This window comes from Oncorhynchus keta, chromosome 34, assembly GCF_023373465.1.
Source record: "Oncorhynchus keta strain PuntledgeMale-10-30-2019 chromosome 34, Oket_V2, whole genome shotgun sequence".
In the NCBI taxonomy this organism is placed as follows: Eukaryota; Metazoa; Chordata; class Actinopteri; order Salmoniformes; family Salmonidae; genus Oncorhynchus; species Oncorhynchus keta.
This window is the reverse complement of record NC_068454.1, coordinates 25,753,446-25,767,608: the sequence shown is the minus strand read 5'-3', so window position 1 is coordinate 25,767,608 and position 14,163 is coordinate 25,753,446. Positions and strand designations below refer to the sequence as shown.

General features: G+C 42.6%; 1 protein-coding gene across 3 annotated transcripts in view; it reads left to right on the top strand.

Annotated features, from left to right (window-relative positions):
- The window catches only part of LOC118366870 (ubiquitin-conjugating enzyme E2 E3-like), a 181,088-nt gene that overhangs the window by 139,815 nt on the left and 27,110 nt on the right, over positions 1-14,163 (top strand). For all 3 annotated transcript variants that reach the window (XM_035749664.2, XM_035749666.2, XM_035749665.1), the window contains exon 3: positions 2,502-2,552. In XM_035749664.2, the coding sequence (XP_035605557.1) occupies positions 2,502-2,552 (51 nt within the window). The remainder of the gene's footprint in view (positions 1-2,501; positions 2,553-14,163) is intronic.

The window sequence follows — 14,163 nt, the reverse complement described above, 5'->3', positions numbered from 1 at the left end:
GCTTAATGTGACTGGAACGGGTGGATGAGTGGCGGGGTTGGAGGTGAGGGGAGCTAGCTTTGTGCTGGGGGTGAGAGTGTTGTTTTGGGGTGAATGGATGGGAAGAAACGAAGGAGAGAAAGTTTTGCTGTTTTGGGCTTCGGGTTCTGCCTGGGAGAACAAAGAGGAAGCAGCCATGTTAGCTGAGAGAGAGAGAGAGAGAGAGAGAGAGAGAGAGAGAGAGAGAGAGAGAGAGAGAGAGAGAGAGAGAGAGAGAGAGAGAGAGAGAGAGAGAGAGAGAGAGAGAGAGAGAGAGAGAGAGAGAGAGAGAGAGAGAGAGAGAGAGAGAGAGAGAGAGAGAGAGAGAGAGAGAGAGAGAGAGAGAGAGAGAGAGAGAGAGAGAGAGAGAGAGAGAGAGAGAGAGAGAGAGAGAGAGAGAGAGAGAGATATAGAGGGAGAGATATAGATATATAGAGGGAGAGATATAGATATATAGAGGGAGAGAGAGAGGGAGAGATATATAGAGGGAGAGATATAGATATATAGAGGGAGAGAGAGGGAGAGATATATAGAGGGAGAGATATAGATATATAGAGGGAGAGAGAGAGGGAGAGATATAGATATATAGAGGGAGAGAGAGAGGGAGAGATATAGATATATAGAGGGAGAGATATATAGAGGGAGAGATATAGATATATAGAGGGAGAGATATATAGATATATAGAGGGAGAGAGAGAGGGAGAGATATATAGATATATAGAGGGAGAGATAGAGAGAGAGAGAGAGAGAGAGAGAGAGAGAGATAGATAGATATAGATATAGATATATAGAGGGAGAGATATAGATAGATATAGAGGGAGAGAGAGAGGGAGAGATATAGATATATAGAGGGAGAGAGAGAGGGAGAGATATAGATATATAGAGGGAGAGAGAGAGGGAGAGATATAGATATATAGAGGGAGAGAGAGAGGGAGAGATATAGATATATAGAGGGAGAGAGAGAGGGAGAGATATAGATATATAGAGGGAGAGAGAGAGGGAGAGATATAGATATATAGAGGGAGAGAGAGAGGGAGAGATATAGATATATAGAGGGAGAGAGAGAGGGAGAGATATAGATATATAGAGGGAGAGAGAGAGGGAGAGATATAGATATATAGAGGGAGAGAGAGAGGGAGAGATATAGATATATAGAGGGAGAGATATATAGAGGGAGAGAGAGAGGGAGAGATATATAGATATATAGAGGGAGAGATATATAGAGGGAGAGAGAGAGGGAGAGATATAGAGGGAGAGAGAGAGGGAGAGATATAGATATATAGAGGGAGAGATATATAGAGGGAGAGATATAGATATATAGAGGGAGAGAGAGAGGGAGAGATATAGATATATAGAGGGAGAGATATATAGAGGGAGAGATATAGATATATAGAGGGAGAGAGAGAGAGGGAGAGATATATAGAGGGAGAGATATAGATATATAGAGGGAGAGAGAGAGGGAGAGATATATAGAGGGAGAGATATAGATATATAGAGGGAGAGAGAGAGGGAGAGATATATAGAGGGAGAGATATAGATATATAGAGGGAGAGAGAGAGGGAGAGATATAGATATATAGAGGGAGAGAGAGAGGGAGAGATATATAGAGGGAGAGATATAGATATATAGAGGGAGAGAGAGGGAGAGATATATAGAGGGAGAGATATAGATATATAGAGGGAGAGAGAGAGGGAGAGATATATAGAGGGAGAGATATAGATATATAGAGGGAGAGAGAGAGGGAGAGATATATATAGAGAGAGAGAGGGAGAGATATATATATAGAGAGAGAGGGAGAGATATATAGAGGGAGAGATGTATATAGAGAGAGAGAGGGAGAGATATATAGAGGGAGAGATATATATATAGAGAGAGAGGGAGAGATATATAGAGGGAGAGATATATATAGAGAGAGAGAGGGAGAGATATATAGAGAGAGAGAGGGAGAGATATATATAGAGAGGGAGAGATATATAGAGAGAGAGAGGGAGAGATATATATAGAGAGGGAGAGATATATAGAGAGAGAGAGGGAGATATATATATATAGAGAGAGAGGGAGAGATATATAGAGGGAGAGATATATATAGAGAGAGAGAGGGAGAGATATATATAGAGAGGGAGAGATATATATAGAGAGAGAGGGAGAGATATATAGAGAGGGAGAGATATAGAGAGAGGGAGAGAGCCGTGCAGTTAGAGCTACATTGGTAGAGGGCAGTGTAAGTCCCTAGTCTACATGGCTACTCTAGTTTAGTGCTGTAAAATCTCTTCTCTTCTCCTCTCTCATTTCTCTCTCTCTCTCTGACAGCGAGGTCCACAATAGAAACAAGTCTGTTGACTTTGCTGTGTTTTTATCCTTGATGATTGTTTATGTGTGTATTGTTCATCCCTATAGGACTGCTCTAGTCTAGTGCTGTTGAGTCTCTACTCTCACAGCCCTCTTCTCATAGTTTCAATACATGTATCATTTATTTCCCACAGAATCCAGAAGGAGCTTGCTGAGATCACTCTGGATCCACCACCTAACTGCAGGTATCGCAAAGATTTCATATTCATTTGTATTCTGTTTATGCTCTTTTTTAGGATGAGGCTGAAGGCTGTCAGTTATGTGTTCTGCTGTCACACAAAACTGTTGCAAGATATTTATTTTAACTTGTTGTATTACTTGTCATATTAAAGTGTTTTATTAGGACATTCATATTATTTCAATGCCTGGCTTCAAAGCAGAGACGAAGAGGATGGTCTGGTTTGATGGTTTTTGACGTGTTAAATCATTGATTTGTAGCTGTGGTTTTTGCCCAGTCATGTTTTCAATAATGCATTTCTGCAGACTGTCTTTGATTCCATCCTACATGCTGTTGATCTCTGTCCATTTAGATTCCATCTGTTGTAACGAGGTTGACATAGAAATGCCTTTATAACGGAGTTGACACAAATACGCGTTTATGACAGAGTTGACAGTTATGTGTTTCTAACAGTGTTGGCATAGATACAGTATGTGTTTATAACGGAGTTGACATAGATATGTGTCTATAACAGAGTTGACATGGATATGTTTTTGAAAAGCAGATGGGATGCTGCAGATTCAGTTTAATTAGAGAATGTATGATTTTATGTTTTTGGATGACCCGCTGAGTAATTTTGCTTCATACTTTTTAGCTGTTAAACACGTCTTACTGTTTGCTGTTAAACAAGTCTTTTAGAGGGTGAAAAAATAGTCTGTTTTAGATTCTTGAATGCCCTTTTGAGTCTTCTGAAATTCAACTCCAGTCATGTGATTTGATAAACTTACAATACTTTGCTTACTGGGGTGTGTAAATGTTCTTTATCCAAACCACTATTGCAACGATACCGACAGTTGTATTTTCATCATTTTGGTTGTTGTTGCATTTTAAATGTCTTCAACCAAGGAGAAATTACAGACAGAGTTTGAGTTATGCCTCTGAAACTGTGTTTCATGCTGTCATTAAATGTATTAGCTCTAATGACTTTGACCCCAGCCCGGGAATATCCTTCTAGAACATATTCATGAAGCAGCACTATGACATATGGTCTTTGTTCTGCTCCCTAGACCCAGGACTTAAAGGGGGGTACTGGCATTCTTCAGACTAGCCCCTTCACCCCTCTATTGGGCTGCAACCATGAATTATTTCCTGCTAAACAAACCTCACTGTGCCCACTGCCTCTTTGAAAGCCGCTCTCTTATATAGAGATGATTCACGTTACACCAATATTTCACTGTCATGTATTTTATGTTTAAGTGGACCCCAGTAAGAGTAGCTGCTGCATGTGTGACAGCAAATGTGGATCCTAATAAACTCAACTTGACACTAACCTCCGACATGAATTCCTTTGACTCCAGGTTTGTGGTTTTAGAATAGAATCAGTTACTGTGGTGTCATATGGGTTGATGTAGAGGCTGCTACCTTTAGTCAAGAGACATTTATAAGAAACGTCTTTGGACAAACATTCTGGGGTGTAATTAGCCCCAAACATTTCGCAACGGAAACGGTTTACTCCAAATGTAAAACGAAACAAGAGTTTCTATTGGAAAAATTCAGGTAGGTGCCTCCCTAAATCGTTCCGTTTGCTTCTGTTTGGTTCTGTTTGGTTCCTAGTGAATACACCCCTGTTTTCTAAGATGCTGATGTTGCATGTATGCATAGGTTAAGTTAACCTTCGACATGCAAGACTGCCTCACTGAGATGTAGATTGGATCACTGTGTCCCTGTGAACATGTGGTCGTGGATCATGGACCACAGATCAGCATGATGTGGGTGAATATGTGCTCCTCCTCTGCCTGTTGTGTTGATGCTGTAGTGGTGAGCTCCAGCCCACACCGTGTGTCTTCTGAATTGAAACGGGATCGATATCCTGCCCTGACACAACTAGGGCATTCCCGAGACAACCTTTGATAATGGTAATTGACAATGCAGGACCTTTCTCGGTCTTATCCTTCATTCTGTGCTGTGCACTTTGAGTAGGAGTGCTGATATAGGATCAGTGTTTCCTTTTAGATTATAACAAATATGATTAAAAGGACAAGGGCGACCTGATCCTTGATCAGCACTGCTGTCATGGTGTGTGCATGCGTGGCTCATGAATCACATTTCAGTCAATTGGACAGTCAGTCTCTGGTTGTGTTCCAAATAGCACGCTGTTCCCTATACAGTGCACACATTTACCTGGAGGCTGCCTGGGACACACATCCCCAGTGGCCAGTGCATTTACCTGGAGGCTGCCTAGGACATTACAGTGGTTTGATGGTAATGCGTCACATTTCGGCTCACTGCCTTGATAGTGCCTTGGCCCACAACTCGGCTCTAATTTCAGTTGGTTTAGATAGCCTAGTTCATTGCTGTTGGTTTTGGTTGCAGTATCAACTATCAAATATTTTCCTTGTTCTTTCACCTTAGGCCCTTGTGTACTCCAAATTCACACACACACACACACACACACACACACACACACACACACACACACACACACACACACACACACACACACACACACACACACACACACACACACACACACACACACACACACACACACACACACACACACACACACACACTACTACACTACTATACTAATCCAAGGGCAAGCTCTCCTGCAATTTGATGCTAAGAATTACAGACTTAATGGACCTGAATGCCATTCTTAAACAGATGAATTAGAACATTACCTCTGTGTTGCTGGTCCACCCAGTGTAGTGATGTTCCCTCTAGGAACCTATTCTAGTCTATTCATATTCAGTAACCTGATCGATGATGGTTTTAATGTTTATGCCGAGGCTATTGGATAGTAATGCAGAGAAGCACTGCTATTGATGAAACACCAACGCCACCATGCAGACCTGTCTGACCAGACATGAACACACATGTTTATGAGCAAAGGACATATATGGGGATGTATACTCCTTTAGAAAAGGAAAAACATCTAAATGACGACATGACTAAACAAAATAAAGCTACTATAAAGCACATCAACTGTATAGTCCAGTCTGCTCTGTTTGTAATGTACCTTGACATGCAATTCTTTCCCCGTGCCGGTCTTCCTGTGCACTCTGCTCACTTCTTCTTTGAAAGAACAAAGTGCTAATAGCCATGGAATTTCTCATGAGAGTGAACACATTGTAGCAGAGGACTTCTGCATATCCAGTCAGGGCTCACTTGAAAAAGACATGTCAATCTCAATGTGACTTCCCTTGTTATATATGTATTATGTATATAAGGATACATAATCATTGAAAATAGTTAGATACAAGATACAATTGTGTATACATTGGAGCCGTTCTTCTTGTTAGCTTGCATTGTGTGTTGATAGTTTATTCTGCATGGCAGGATACATTTCACCGTCTGTCCGCCCCTACCTCTACTCCTGTTAGAAGACAGCGTCTGGAATTCATCCTTTTCATCATCTGGTTTCTAGAGGGATACTGTTGAAGAATAATTTAGACAAATTATGAAAAGACCTTCTCCATCTTATTTATCTGTGTTCCGTTCATTTATTTAAACAATCTCATTTGTATATAATTGGTAGATTAGTTCAGTAATTGGTGATTCCTCTCTGCATATAGTCTAGTTCAGAAACAGATCAGGAATGAAGCAAGGTTAGTGTGTATCACTATAGAACAGGCTCAACCAGAGAAACTCTACACACACTGTACCCCTCAGCTATATTCTATGTATCTTGCCATTATTACACTTAAAGCAAGCAGTGCATGTAGAATGGGCTATGAAGAAATATAATGCTGATTTCTCTGCCCTGTTCATCCAATCTGATCTACCCTGAATAAACATTTAAAGAAAGCTCTACACTCTTAGAAGAAAAGGTGCTATCTTTGGCTGTCCCCATAGGAGAACCCTTCGAACCTTTTTGGTTCCAGGTAGAGCCCTTTTGGGATCCATGTAGAAAGAACCCTTTCCAAAGAGGGTTCTACTTGGAACCCAAAATGTTTCTACCTTAAACCAAGAAGAGTTCTCCTATGGGGACAGCTGAAGAACCCTTTTGGAACCCTTTAGGCTGGAACGTGTCATTAAGGTTTGATGCACAGATCTGATATGAACCAGAGTTAGTTGGTTATCGCCTGCTGCTGGCAGTCCGTCAGTTACTGCCTGGTCTGTGTCAGCTGTGGTAGGTGTCTTGGACATTCTACCCTGCATTACTGTGGGGTCACACAGTGTAAGACAGTCCCCACTGCCACGTACACATAGGCCAAAAAGTCACCCCCTCTATCCCCCTTCTCACCCCTTCAATCCCCCCTCCCCGTTTCACTCCCCCCTGTCTCCCACACCCCCTCACCCCCAGGACAGTGAAAAGGTTGTTCTATCCTGTCATAGCACGCAGGTTAGCATTTTTCTTGTTCTGGAAGTACCTCTGCAGAGTGATCACTAGTTGGCACAGACAAATTCCTCAAATCTGATTTTAAACCTAACCCTAACCTTAGCCACACTGCTAACCCTAATGCCTGACCCGAACTTAAATGTAGACCAAAAGGCACATTTTAGTTTTCAGGAAACAATATAGCCAATTTGGACTTTGCAGTTGGCCTATCTAAGAGTTATGCCCCCAGGACAAGACTCATGACAATAAATGTCAACCTGCACTCTATACCTGCCGTGCTTTGTGTGGCTTTATGTGTTCAATCCCCTCAGGGATCGCATAGTCATATTTCAATAGAAGCTGTGGCATGTGTTGTTAGTTTATTATTATCTGTCAGTACCACCAGTTCCTTATTAAGGTAAAACTGCTGTCCACTCCCTTCTTAAGGTAAACTACTGTCCACTCCCTTCTTAAGGTAAACTACTGTCCACTCCCTTCTTAAGGTAAAACTGCTGTCCACTCCCTTCTTAATTCTTAAGGTAAAACTGCTGTCCACTTCCTTCTTAAGGTAAAACTGCTGTCCACTCCATTCTTAAGGTAAAACTGCTGTCCACTCCCTTCTTAAGGTAAACTACTGTCCACTCCCTTCTTAAGGTAAACTACTGTCCACTCCCTTCTTAAGGTAAAACTGCTGTCCACTCCCTTCTTAATTCTTAAGGTAAAACTGCTGTCCACTTCCTTCTTAAGGTAAAACTGCTGTCCTAACAGTGTTATAAACTTTAGAGTGTTTTCTATCCAAATCTACCAATTATATGCATATTGTAGCTTCTGGGCCTGCGTAACAGACAGTTTACTTTGGGCACGCTTTTCATCCGGATCTCAAAATACTGCCCCCTAGCCCAAAGAGGTTATTAAGGTAAAACTGTTGTCCACTTCCTTCTTAAGGTAAAACTGCTGTCCACTTCAGACCCTTTATAATGTAAAACTGTTGTCCACTCCAGTCCCTTAAGGTAAAACTGCTGTCCACTCCAGTCACTTCTTAAGGTAAAACTGCTGTCCACTCCAGTCCCTTCCTAAGGTAAAACTGCTGTCCACTCCAGTCCCTTCCGAGGGGTAAAACTGCTGTCCACTCCAGTCCCTTCCGAGGGGTAAAACTGCTGTCTACTTCAGTCCCTTCCGAGGGGTAAAACTGCTGTCTACTCCAGTTCCTTCCGAGGGGTAAAACTGCTGTCTACTCCAGTCCCTTCCGAGGGGTAAAACTGCTGTCCACTCCAGTCCCTTCCGAGGGGTAAAACTGCTGTCTACTCCAGTCCCTTCCGAGGGGTAAAACTGCTGTCTACTCCAGTCCCTTCCGAGGGGTAAAACTGCTGTCTACTCCAGTCCCTTCCGAGGGGTAAAACTGCTGTCTACTCCAGTCCCTTCCGAGGGGTAAAACTGCTGTCTACTCCAGTCCCGGTTCTTCCTTCCTCTCTGTAGTCTTTCTACATTCTCTGTGCTGGCTGCCTTTCAAACACACATTTACTCCTGAGATGACAGTAATAGTATTTATCTGGCTGGACCTGCCCTGGCTGGCTGGCTGCAATCAGAGTCCCACTGGGGTTTGCTGTGGCACAAAATGACCCACACACACACACCCTGTTTGCCCCTGTGCCCCATTAAACCGCCCTCTGCCCTTCCCACACCTCTCTATAGGACATTTCTCCACCTCCCCCATTACTTATCACACACTTGATGAGTTATTGAAGTGTGTAATGTTGTGTTTGTTGCCTCTGTTCTGAGTGATTCATTCAACATATTAGCGTCACCTGTGTGAGGCCTTGCTTTGCCTCTAATTAATTGTTTGTGAATGAATTAAACTTAGCTTGTCCCACAGGGGAACGAGGGTGTTTTAGATTACAGTCTGACCTTCTGGCGAATGTCCTGTAGTCTGAGTCTGATTGTGACTGGACACTGGACAGGACTACAAGCTGGATCCCTATTATCCACATGTCTTCTAAAGTGGGCACCTACACACTTCCTCTTATTGACTTACAAATGGTGGAAACTCCTTCCAGCCAATACTTACACCAATCCTATGCTTTTAAATCGATGATGGGGAGAGAGTGTGCAACTGCACACTTCAGGGGAAGGGTGTGGTATGAGGACCTAGCCTGGGTCAGTCACTTGCAGTAGCTCACCAACCTCTATCTTTCTTGTTAGTGTTACTGGATGACAGCCTGTTTTAAAGGCATACAAAAAGAGATTATCTAACCTGCATAATATAAATGAGTGAATCCTGATTGCTGTTTGGGGAATGTGATATGAAAGCCTGGGTCTTTCTTAAAGATATATTCTTACAATTGCCTTGGATGGTATGTGAAGCCGGTCCTGCATTAGTTCCCCCAGACATGGTAAATATAGATAATGATTCTTTATCTCTATCATGCTTGTGCTCCCCCGGCCTTTAATCTCAAGGGAGTATATCCCTAATGTAATTTGGTAGGCTGCTGGCCCCTTGCTCTGTCTGAATCCAGTGTCTCAGGAGTAGGCTTTTAGCTGGCTGTTCCTGGCTGCTCCTCTCCCTCCTCCCTCCCTACCCCCTTTACAGGGTCTCCTGAGTGAGCTGGCTGTTCCAATATGATTCCCTCCCCCCTCCTCTGCTCAGAGCCCATTACTCTGATAAAACACGGAATAGAAGTGTGTGTGTGTGCGTGCGGCTGTTTGGCCTCGACCGCACGCACGCGCACACACACACACACACACACACACCACCACCACAGTGCCCCTTCATGTCACAATGCCACTATGTGAGGGATAGGAAGGATAAAACGCTCATCACTTTGATCACAGCTGATTTTCCCACCTTCACCTTGTGGCGTGTCTCATTTTCATTTAAAGGGACTGTTAAAGGGACTATCAAGGCAAAACATTGTGTTCCTTTTATAATCACTCTCCCCCTCTCGGCTGTTTCCATGGAAGCCCAACCTTGTTAGCCTATTAGTTTGGGTTTAGAGGTCAGGCCACACAGCACTTGGTAATGTTCTGTTGTTGATTTGTGGTAGAATGTTTCACTCACTGGTATTTTTCTTCTGTAATCATGGTCCGTATTCACACAGCATATCAGAATGGGGGGCTGATCCAGGATTAGTTTTGTCTTTCAGATCATAATAAATATGATTAAATAGACATGGAGGACCTGATCCTAGATCAGCATTCATACTCTGAGACGCTTTATGAGTATGGGCTCAGATCTGCTTTATACTTCTACTGACTGTGTTGCTGTGCTCTGATAAGGCTCAGGCTGTCAGAGAGTGCACGCTATGTCTGCCTGACGAATCCACCTGCTTTGAGTCCCAAATGGCTCCCTATTTCCTATATAATGCACTACTTTTGACGAGGCCCCACAGTGCTTTGATTGAAAGTAGTGCACTATATAGGGAATATAAAAGTAGTGCACTACATAAGGAATAGGGTGCCATTTGGGACACAGGCCTAGTCTCCGGTCACAGACCTAGTCTCCGGTCACTAGCTCATCACTGTAACACAGAGCACAAAGCCACACCACTTACTTTCACGCTAGCCGCAGGTCGGGTAGTGGAGAGAATAGGAAGCCAAGGGTTCTGGAGGGAGTCTCGTCTCACTACATCTCCAGAACATAAGACACCAGGCCCTACAGACCCTTAAGCCACCTGCCCTTCTACTAGACACACACACACACACACACACACACACACACACACACACACACACACACACACACACACACACACACACACACACACACACACACACACACACACACACACATACATACACAAACACAGACAAAGGGAAGACCAGCTACACAACGCGCCAGTCCAATTTGGTTAACTGTTTTTTTACTGCCTCGGTCCCTTTGAACCAGACAAAAGAGTCCTCATCCTGTCATCAAAGTGGCCTGTCAACAAGCTGCTCTCCACATCAGGCACTTGTTTTTGTCAGCAAAGCCTGCCCGTTTCCTAGATTAGCATTTCTCTTCTCATGCGTCCCAAATAGCACCCTATTCCCTATGTAGTGCACAACTTTTGACCTGGGCCCATTTGGGACACAGCCTCCTCCCTCTCTGCCCCTGGCCCAGGAGATGCTGAGCTAGCTGACTCTAATCACAGACCCCCAGTAGGGATGCAGGCCTGTGGGCCGCGTCTGTCTCATCACAGTGTACCCGTCAATAGACTTGGGATGTGGTGGTGGGGTTGTTTGTATTTTAATCAGCAGTGGTTTGTCTTGTATGACATGCGCTCTGTGCTGTGCCCAACAAACAGAGCTTCTGTTTATCTGTCATTCCTGTTGTTTGCAAACATGGAAACTCACCCCCTGTGTTCATGAGCTGTATCTTCTCTGTGCTGTTTTCCTGTTAAGAATGCATGAGACATGTTATTCTAGCAATATCTCATGAGTCAGAAATGACCTTGTCTTACAGAAAAGCATCTCATTCACAACAGATACAGTACTCTGTGTAAACTTTTCTGTTCATGTTATTGTGTCTATTTTGGATGAAGAGCAGGGCCAGGTTTGAAAAAGGACTTGGCATCTGTCAGAAACAGAAATGTCACAGCCTGCTTACTGATTTTAAAATGTTTTCATGCGAGTTGTAACAAGTACACATGTTGCTCCTAACATAAATATACATATTCATAGATGGTGGAGAGTAGAGAAGAGCTGTTACAGGATACATTGTGGGTTGTCCTCCACCTTCTTTGTTGAAATCAGAGTTTAATTAGGACTTTATAAACACAACACCACTGGAAGCGTTTCATTTGTGTAAACATCCATGTCAGGCCTCAAACAGAACAGTGTTTTGAAGTGCTGCGTCTCTCCACTTTGTAGTATCACTGTCTCTCTCTCTCTCCCGTTGTATCATAGTCAGAGGAGATGAATAGGGCTGCTCTCTTTCATGACTGTCTGACTTGTCATAATCCACAATTAAATGTCTTGGCATATCCCTTAGCAACAGGTCTTGCCAGAGAGAGAGAGAAAGAGCAGCTTTGTAGCCCAGCTACACACATGCATACACACACACACACACACACACACACACACACACACACACACACACACACACACACACACACACACACACACACACACACACACACACACACACACACACACACACACACACAAACACAAACACACACAAAGGCAATACCTCATCAGGGATGATTCATCTCTCAGTTGGTCTCCTCCGCTCCTCCTCCGCTCCCACCTCCTCAATCCTCCCCTGGGACATATATTATAGAAGCACTGCTATCCTAGTCTTCAATGTCCTGGTTGCCTAGTGGTTAAAAGTGTTGGGCCAGTAACCAAAAGGTTGCTGATTTGAATCCTGGAGCCGGCTAGGCGGAAATCTGCCGGTGTGCCCTTGAGCAAGGCACTTCGTCTTAATTGCTCCTGTAAGTCGCTCTGGATAAGAGCATTAGCTAAAATGTAAATGTAATGGTGTGATTTGATTGTGTGTTGGTTTACCTTGTAGTAGTGGTTGTATGACAAAACATAATCATGAATGTATTACTCTCCCAGGGCTTTTTAAAACGGGTTAATGTTTGCTTAAAAGCATGAAACTGTGTTGTGTTTGTTGACTAGTGTGTGATTGTACTGTATCGTGTTGATCTGGGCTGGCATGATGCTCTCAGCATAACTTTAAGCTCTACTATAATACACCACATACAATGCTTATTTTTCTCTCTCTGCACTAAATACTCTGTCACTGCAGAGAGACAGCCACCTCAGAAACCACTTCCTGCTTTGTGTTTCAGAATAGCACAAGACAGTGTTGCTCATTCACCATGTTTGTAACTGGAAGGATCTGGGTTGTAGAGCAAAGTGTTAGAGGTAATAACAGAGATTTGGCACCATGTTTTGTAAGAATGACTATGCTTGAAGAATTCCCCTAAGACCCAATTCAGAATTGACACCTTTCCTACGCAATTCTCAGCAGTTAGTACTCAGATGTACCTTATGATGGTGCATAACGGACTTTGCAGGCTGAATACATTTATTTCAACCGCTGAAAACCCTCCAACTTGCTGGCCAACAGATTTTCAATAAGGTTTTCAGTACATGTACCTTTAATCAGAATACTGAAGGTTTCACTGAAAGAAAGCCATCTAAATACATGGATACTCGTCTCCGTTTCAGTACCATCTGGTAGATTTTTAAAAATCTGATTTTGTAGATTATTTAGGCACATTTTAGAGTTATGAAAGTATGTATGAATCATAAAAACAGGGTTGGAGAGCCTTTATGCATGAAATATATTGATGCATCAAAAATCACTAACCATGGAACTGTATGACCAGTCCAGTCATTATGTGTATATATATATATATAGAGAGAGAGAGAGAGAGAGAGAGAGAGAGAGAGAGAGAGAGAGAGAGAGAGAGAGAGAGAGAGAGAGAGAGAGAGAGAGAGAGAGAGAGAGAGAGAGAGAGAGAGAGAGAGAGAGAGAGAGAGAGAGAGAGAGAGAGAGAGAGAGAGAGAGAGAGAGAGAGAGAGAGAGAGAGAGAGAGAGAGAGAGAGAGAGAGAGAGATATTTCCCCCAGATCACACAGATCCACAAAGAATTCGAAAACATATCCAATTTTGAAAAACTCCCATACCTACTGGGTGAAATTCCACAGTGTGCCATCACAGCAGCAAGATTTGTGACCTGTTGCCACGAGAAAAGGGCAACCAGTGAAGAACAAACACCATTGTAAATACAACCCATATTTATGCTTATTTATTTTATCTTGTGTCCTTTAATTATTTGTACATTGTGTATATGTATATGCATGTATATATATATATGTATATATATATATATATGTATATATATATGTATGTATGTATGTATATGTATGTATATATATGTATATATATATATATATGTATATATGTATATATATATATATAATATGACATTTGTAATGTCTTTACTGTTTTGAAACTGTTGTATGTGTAATGTTTACTGTTAATTTTTGTTGTTTTTCACTTTATATATTCACTTTGTATGTTGTCTACCTCACTTGCTTTGGCAATGTTAACACATGTTTCCCATGCCAATAAAGCCCTTGAATTGAATTGAATTGAATTGAATTGAGAGAGAGAGAGAGAGAGAGAGAGAGAGAGAGAGAGAGAGAGAGAGAGAGAGAGAGAGAGAGAGAGAGAGAGAGAGAGAGAGAGAGAGAGAGAGAGAGAGAGAGAGAGAGAGAGAGAGAGAGAGAGAGAGAGAGAGAGAGAGAGAGAGAGAGAGAGAGAGAGAGAGAGAGAGAGAGAGAGAGAGAGAGAGAGACTTTTTGACTTTTGGTCTTTCTTT